Source organism: Arachis ipaensis, chromosome B10 (assembly GCF_059453495.1).
Source record: "Arachis ipaensis isolate K30076 ecotype BB chromosome B10, ASM5945349v1, whole genome shotgun sequence".
In the NCBI taxonomy this organism is placed as follows: domain Eukaryota; kingdom Viridiplantae; phylum Streptophyta; class Magnoliopsida; order Fabales; family Fabaceae; genus Arachis; species Arachis ipaensis.
The window spans coordinates 44191424-44200020 of NC_142435.1; the positions used below are offsets into that span (position 1 = coordinate 44191424).

Here is an 8597-nt window from a genome sequence, read left to right on the forward strand (position 1 = left end):
TTCTTCATCACTAAGTTACCAACTTCTCCTAACTTCTTCTCATTACTAGGCATACTATTAAGATCTAAGTTTAAAAGAATGAAAATAGAGGTTTAGAGGTTTGAAATTAAGCTTTAAAACACAAAATCCATGTTTGCTGAAACAGGAGCCATGCGTACGCATGCATGTCGAACAGAAATGCCCATCCACGTATCGAGGGGTTTGCGTACACATGCATTGCAGATTAGTCAAAAATGGTTAAGTCTACAGAATTTTGATTTTACATATCGAACTTTCGATGCACATAACTTTCTCGTTTTAAAATATTTTTCATCTGTTCTTCAAACGGCGTAAACTTCACGGACCCAATTTTCATATGAAATAAGTTTGAAATAATTTGAGAGTCCGGAAGCCGAGTTATGGCTCGCTGAATTTTGGCCAAAAACAAATTTTTTACAAAATCTTCCAAACCTCTATTTTTATCAAAACACAACTCAAAGCTAACTCCCTGTACCAATAATTAGTTCCAAAACATGCCATATCACAGAATCACAGCCCGACATCCTACTACAACTAAATCATACCTCAATTTTAAACCAACCTCTTACGTAAATTACTTATCGAAACCAACAAAATCATCAATAATTCATCACATATACATACTCATTCTCATCAACATATCAACTATCATTAAGTCATAATTTAACATTCCATTTTCATCTCCAACATCAACCACCAAAACAATTACACAATCTATATCAACAATTATCATCAGAGGTACTAAGCATTCAACATACTCATGCATTCACACCTATCCTAAGGTCATCTAGCCTACGTTTTCACCAGACATTATATATTAAATACGAGAAATCTAAACCATACATTGACAGATTTCCTGTATAACCCAAAGGCACCTCCAAAAGGTTCAAAACTCAGCCCCAAGGATCCAAAGCAATGACATCCAAAGCTCCACCAAGACTCCAATGTTCACAATCAAGCTCCAATTTACATATATACATACCTAATACACATTTTCACATATGTATACCCAAAACTTAATATCCAAAACACAAAATCAATGAGCTAACTAGGGTTCTATGATTTTCACCTTATTCAAGTACTAATGAAGGAAGATTAAGCGTTTTCCTCAAGCTAATTTGAGCCTTAACACCAAAATTTAACAATTTTCAACATAATTACTCATAAATTTCGACATTAGAAAGGAAGAAATTAGAATACAGAAGTGGTTTTCTTACCTAATTATTGACTGGATTTTGTAGAGTAAGACGCTGCGGTCGCGTGGCCGCAAACGGTGCGACGATCTGAACTCGGAGTGGAAAGTTACGTGAGATTGAAGTGGGAGGCTTAAGTTATGGAGCTCTCCTTCCCTTTCTTTGCATGCTCCACGGGTTCCTCAGTTGGCTGGACCCACAGACCCGGTTTGGGCTCGGTTCGGCCGGTTCGACTCATTTGATCCAATCTTGGACCAAATTCATTAAAATTAGTATTGAAATTCGTATTTTAATTATTTCTACCTCCTAAGATTATAAAATTCATATTTCTAATTTTTCTTATTAAAAATTAATTTATTGACTAATTATTTGCTAATTTTACAGAATTTACAAATTAACTTAGAAAATAATTAACTCAGACAACAATAAAAAAATTGACAATCATCCAAAACACCAACTCAAAACAAACCCTAAAATTACACCTACCTAACCTAATATTATTTAATTTCTAATTACACTAAATTAATATAACAAATCCTAATCACACACTTCATTAAAAAATTTAATCAATAATTTAATAAAATACCTAATAAAATTCTAAAAAAATAAAATAAAAAATACAAAACTATAAGAAAATTACCTCTGGTGGTGGCTGCAAAATGGTAAAAGCGTGGTGGTGATAGGAGGCAACAGTGAAACTTATAGTGATGGAGCTAGAGTTTAGTAGCATAATAAACAACTAAAAGGAAAAATGGACAACAACCTTACCTTAGCACAATGGATGTCAGCCGCGGTGATAGCAATAAGGCGACGATCTCCGATCAACGGCAAGGGACACCAACAACGGCGGCACGATGGAGGCTTTTCATGGAGACTCCAAAAGCAGTGCGACGACGATCTGAGACAACAATGTGGCTTTCTGGTGGCGACAGCAACTCCAGGTGGTGGCGGCGCACCCTTTTTTAATGGACTAGAGGGAGAGAGATGAAAGAGAGTTGAGAGAGAAGAAAAGAGAGAGAAAGAGTTTGCAGAAGTGAGGGAGAATGGTTTCGCGTTTGAATTTTATCCCAAATTTATTGTCGAATTTATTGGCAGAAAAATCCAACGGTAAAGTATTCGCCGTTGCCTAAATAATGCGTTTCAGTAAATCCTGTTACCGTTGGAATTTTCGACGAAAAATCCGATGGTAAATTTGGCGCTAATAAAAATAATTTTTGCGCCTCTATTTACCATCGGATTTAGCGGCGGAATTTTAAATCTGACAGTAATTTATTTGATGGACAAATTTTCACTCGTAACCGTTGAAAATTCCACTGCTAAATCCGACGGTACTCGACATTTTTTTGTGGTAAAACAAATGTGTTGTAAAATTAAGGTCAAACTTTTTTATATTTTTGTAATATTTTTTATTTTTATTTTTTAAATTAAAATTATTTTCAAATATAAAAAATATTACTTTAATTTTAACTATATTTTTTAAAATTTCTTCATAGTTATAATAACTATTATAATTTATGATACATAGATACTGACACGAATACTGACATGGATATGGGACACGACACGATACGAGACATGCGGATAAACGAATTTTAAATTCTTATAAAAACAGAGATAGGACATATATGTAAATTATCAATGAGTTTTTAGATGAATTATAATATTTTGATTTACTAATATTAAAATATAAATTATTTTTTAAGTTTTTTTTAATTATATAAAATATTTAAAATATTTTTAATAAATAATATATATATATATATATATATATATTATTTTTAAACTTATTTCAAGAATACATGTTAAGTATGAGACTGGATACGTTGACACCTAATAGTATTTAAGTGTGTCCAAACATGTATAAAAAATTTTTTTTATTAAAACACGGTTAGACATTAAAAACACACATATCGGACAAATATCGTTGAATATTGTGTCCGAAATGTGTTCGACACGTGAGTAGAATAATTCAACAAAATATCCGTGTTTTACATATTATAACCATGACAATAATAATTGTATAATGGGGTGTTTATGTGGTTCAGTTTTTTCATAAACTGACTGTACTAAATTATTTTAAATGGCTTAAAAATTAAACTATTTTATTAGTATTTGAGTTATAATTTATTGCCAAAAGATTATTTATTTTAAAATCCGAAATTGTTTAGTAAAAATATATAATAATTATAAAAGAAACTTCTAAAAGTAATAATTCTTAACGAAGATAAATAATTTAGAAGTACCAAATGTGATATTGATAAAATTGTGTCAATCGTATATGCTAGGTGTGTACATGCAAAATAAAAATATTAAGTAATCAACTGTTTTTCTTATTTTTGTCTTGCATTTAAATTAACTAAGACTAAACTCTATTTTTTTTTCTATACTAAGTGTTAGTCTTTTATCATTTTTCCATAGAATATCAATTGTTCGTATAAAATTAATATTAAAAATTTATAAAACAGCACACATAAATATCTTTAATTTGGTGATCAATTATTTTCATATATATATATATATTTTAAAGAGTAAAGTATTGTTTTTGTCCCCAACGTTTTGGGTAAGTCCTATTTGTGTCCCTAACGTTTAAATCGTTCTATTTGTATTCTTAACGTTTATAAAAAAGATTCAATATTATCCTACTATCAATTATACTAACAAATCATATTATATTTTTCAATTATTTTTACTTGGATGTATTCATTCTTAATTAGGTCTCACTTAGATGTGTTCGATTTTAATATTATACCCACTATTTGTGTTTAGATTCAATTATGTCCTTAAAAAAGTGAATTATGTAAATGTTGTAGGAATTAGTTTCAACATTTGATGAACTATTTTTCGGAGTAGATCACTTCAAAAAGAGATTTTTAAAACTCAAACTAAAGCGCTCATGATGTGTAATTGACGGCAGAATAACATTAAATCACTTCTACAAATATTAAGGATACAAATAAGACGATTTAAACGTTAGAGACACAAATAAGATTTACCCCAAACGTTAGAGACAAAAACTATATTTTACTCTATTTTTAAATTATGTAAGCAACAAGCACGGGGCTAAGAGCCATGTTACATCATAATCATTCTTTAATTTTACCCCACAACACCACAACTTCTCAACTCAAATAATTTGGTACACGTAACTTAGCTTTTTCGTATTGGAAATTCGGAAGAACGCACCACCATTCACCGCACTAACAATGGAAGAGGTTGATCATCAAGAATTCGTTCAAGAACCACAACACAGGCCAAGTCTCTCCACCATTGAAGCACAAGGAATTCCAGTCATAGACCTCTCCCCTATAACATCAAACAACACTTCCCCTTCGGCCATCGACGCGCTGACGAAGGAGATCGGAAGCGCGTGCAAGGAATGGGGATTCTTCCAAGTAACAAACCACGGTGTGCCTCTCTCTCTGAAGCGGAACCTTCTGGAAGCTTCAAAGAAGTTCTTTTCTCAGAGCTTGGAAGATAAGAAAAAAGTTAGTAGAGATGAGAGTTCTCCGAGCGGTTACTATGAGAGTGAGTATACAAAGGATGTTAGAGACTGGAAAGAAGTGTTTGATTTCTTTGCCAAAGAACCTACTTTGTTCCCTGCCACTATTGATGAACATAATCATCGAGTTGTTCAATGGACTAATAAATATCCTCACTATCCCCCTGCCTTCAGGTATATATATTTTACGAATTACTAAGGAAATAAAATAAATTTATAATTAATAAATATTAAATAAGATGAATTTTGATTATTTTTTTTTGTTATTAAATATTTTTGTATATATTATTATAAATATAGTATTTATATATTAAAATTGACCATTAAATTAATTGTTAATATATATATATATAATTTATTTTCAATGTATATTTATATTTTAAAATATTTTATATTAATAATTAATTTTAATAACTAATTTGAGTGTATATCTAATATAATAAAAATGATTGTTACGATTCTTTGAGAGAGATATACTTTTTTGGGTTTTATTTTTTAATTGCTTAATTTTTTTGAAAGTGATGATTTATAATATAATATTTGAGTTTCTTTTACGAATAATGATGGATAATTTTAATTAATTTTTTAATATTAAATAAATAAAATTTAAATATTATTTTTAAAATGTTAAAAGAATTAAAAATTCTAAATATTTTTTTATTTAGAAATTAAAAATATAATTAAAAATATGAGTTATGATTGTTAATTATTTTTGTTTTATTATTATAAGTAAAATAAACATTTTGTATTATATTTATTATTTCAATTTCAAAAAAGTTTTTCATAAAAGAGTACGTTAAATATATAATTATTGTGATATTTATAGTTAACAATTTAAATTTTTAGAAAAGATTATATATATATAAAATTAATTAATTACTTTCCAAAACATTATTCTTATTAGTTACTAAATAAAAGAAAATTATTTTTTTTTTAATTTTATGACATTGAAATGTAATTATTTATTTTTCACTTCATTTATACGTAGATATTTAGAGATAATTTTTATATCCAATCAATTTCTGTGAAAAAGAAAAAAGAATTATCTTTTAGTTTCTTATTCTTGGTATTCAGCATTATGTATATTTGATTAGAAAATGATTTATTTGTTTTCAAAATGAATATTTAGAGATATAATCCAAGAATATATTGAAGAGATGGAGAAGCTAGCCTACAAGTTGATGGAGCTTATAGCTATGAGCTTAGGCCTTGAAGCTAAGAGATTTGAGAGATTTTTCATTAGAGGACAAACCAGCTTTATTCGCCTTAATTATTATCCTCCATGCTCTTTCCCTCACCTTGCTCTTGGAGTTGGCCCACACAAGGATGAAAGTGCTTTAACCATTCTTGCTCAAGATGAGGTTGAAGGACTTGAAGTGAAACGTAAGACAAACCAAGAGTGGATTAGAGTGAAACCAAAGTCAAATGATTATATCATCAACCTTGGTGACATTATTCAGGTACAACTACTTTCAATTGTTTGGAAGATTATGGAAGATGATAGAGTAAAACTATAAATTGGTCCTTAAATTGTTTTTAAATATTTCTTTTAGTTTTTGATATTTATATCCTAGCCTCTATAAAATTTTCGGTCAAATATAAACAACACAATCTTAGTTGTAACGATAGCTGCACACGTGTCATTGCACAAATTGTTTAGGACACAGTTTACTATCGGGTCATTAAAACGCTTGCGTTTTGCCCCCTCGCAACTTCAAAGTTCAAACCTTGTCCGTAAATGTGAAACTCTAACGGAGAATTATGGACTGCACAGATCAATTCTCACCTTCCAATGACCGTTTATGGAAGTGGAGTGAGAGAACGATGATATCTGGAGAAGCTAAGAGTGACATTGGCTGTTGTAGATCCCAATATTCCTTTTTTTTTTTTAGAGGCTTAATGGTGATTCCATAAGTAGTCCTAATTGTGTTTATGGTTAGTCGATTATGAACAAAATCTTTTGATTTTAGATTATGAACAAAATGTCCAACAGTACAAATAAATAAAGGTCGGCATGACATTTTTGTTTTTTAAAAGGAATAGTATAAGTAAACAATAAATTTAGTGAATAATGCAGTTATACATATGTCTCCCTTTTTTATTTGTGATTTTCGTAATTTTTACAGAGACGTAGTGTATGTTTTTTGTTTTATTGAACTAATTTTAAAATTTATTGTTTATATTATTTACAAAAATAATTTTCTATCTAATAAAACTGTTTTTTAAAAAAATAAATCACTTATAAAAATGGCTCGGGACCAAAATGAGATTTTTCTCCTTTTTATCGCCAAACATGAGGATCTTGTGTGGCATAGCTCATTGAGGCTGATTAAAGGGCATATGGTTTTGTTATATTGGACTAGCGACAAACAACCTTTTTGGACAATGATAATGGATCCGTTGCAGGATCTTTTTTGACTCTTTGGGACTGCATTTTTTCTTAAAATAATGGGCTTTCTATAGAACTTAAATACATAAATAATGGAATTGTTTTTTAGAACCAATAGTAAGGGTAAAATTTAGTTGAGCATATTATCGTTTTAATTTCGAAAGATTAATTAGTTTAATATCAGATTCTTAGAGACTGATATACCATGAGATTTGAAAGATTTTAATGTTTCTTGTGTTTTTCTTTTTAGAGTTCTTTTTATTGTCTTATGTCTGTTTTATTCTAAAGTAAATTGCTACTGTTTTTTAATTTGATCCTTTATATTGTCGTTGTTTACTTTGGGCGAATCTTTCGTTTTCATCTCCTAAGAAATAATTTTCAACTTTTGCAAATTTAATTTTATCGTTAAATTAATTTTTAGAAGGTCAAAATAGTAAATCCTTGTTTAGATATATTTACTTAAATCTTCAGTTATATACATTAAATTTAATTTTAAAATATTATATGCTTCAGTCCCTAACATTTAAGTTAAATTTTAATTTTGTTTGTAATATTTAAAACATCTTATTTTTATCTCCAACGTTCTATTCTTTTTTAATTTTAGTTATTTGATTAAATTAAAATTAAGCTTTTTTTTTTTTGGTCAAAAAGATCTTTTGTTTATTGTTATTTTTTCTTTATTATTTTGGTATTTTCACTCTCGAATTACTGGAACAATAACCACTACATCATTCTTTTTTGTTGCTTTTAAATAAATTCTAAAAGACCTGTATAACGAACTAATTTTGTATTTGCTTTTCTGTCTATATGATTCACGTAGGTGTGGAGCAATGATAGATATGAGAGTGTGGAACACAGAGCAATGGTTAACTGTGAGAGTGAAAGGTTTTCAATTCCATATTTCTTTTTCCCTGCACATGACACCGAAGTGAAGCCATTGGAGGAGCTGATAAATGACCAAAACCCTCCAAAATATAGGCCATATAAATCCGGCAAATTTCTTCTATACCGAATGATCAACGATTTCAAGAAACAAAATAAGGACAACCTTCAAATTCATGATTATAAACTAGCTTAAAGCTAAGATATAATATATAAGTATGAATCTATTTGTAATAAAATATGAAAACTTATGTGTTACTAATAATAAATATAAATTTAGTTATTTAAATTTATAATTGAATAAATATTTAAATCGGTTTTTAAAAAATAATTTTAGATAAACACTTTTATCTCCAATAAATTTTTATTCTCTACAAATTTTAAAATTTTTTTCACAATCTCACCAAATATATTGGTTTTTCTGTCATTTTAAAAAAGAACAAATTTATTTTATATATAGTTATATTTTTGGGATCTAATTGTCTTATGATAAAATTTAGAGTAGTTACCCAAATTCGCTCCCAAGGATTTTAAAAACCGACATTTTAATTCTCAAGAAAAATTAATACACAGATTAATTTTCAACGTTTTTCTCTATCATACATAACAGTGTCTC

The 8597-nt window shown here is 28.7% G+C and overlaps 1 protein-coding gene across 1 annotated transcript; it reads left to right on the plus strand.

The window, feature by feature from the left end:
• Positions 1–4305: 4305 nt before the first annotated feature.
• Positions 4306–8270, plus strand: LOC107623463 (fe(II)/2-oxoglutarate-dependent dioxygenase 4). The gene is made up of 3 exons (XM_021113793.2): positions 4306–4884; positions 5840–6170; positions 7920–8270. The coding sequence occupies exons 1-3, from the start codon at positions 4415–4417 to the stop codon at positions 8175–8177; spliced, it is 1059 nt and encodes a 352-aa protein (XP_020969452.2). The 5' UTR covers positions 4306–4414; the 3' UTR covers positions 8178–8270.
• The last annotated feature ends 327 nt before the right edge of the window (positions 8271–8597 follow it).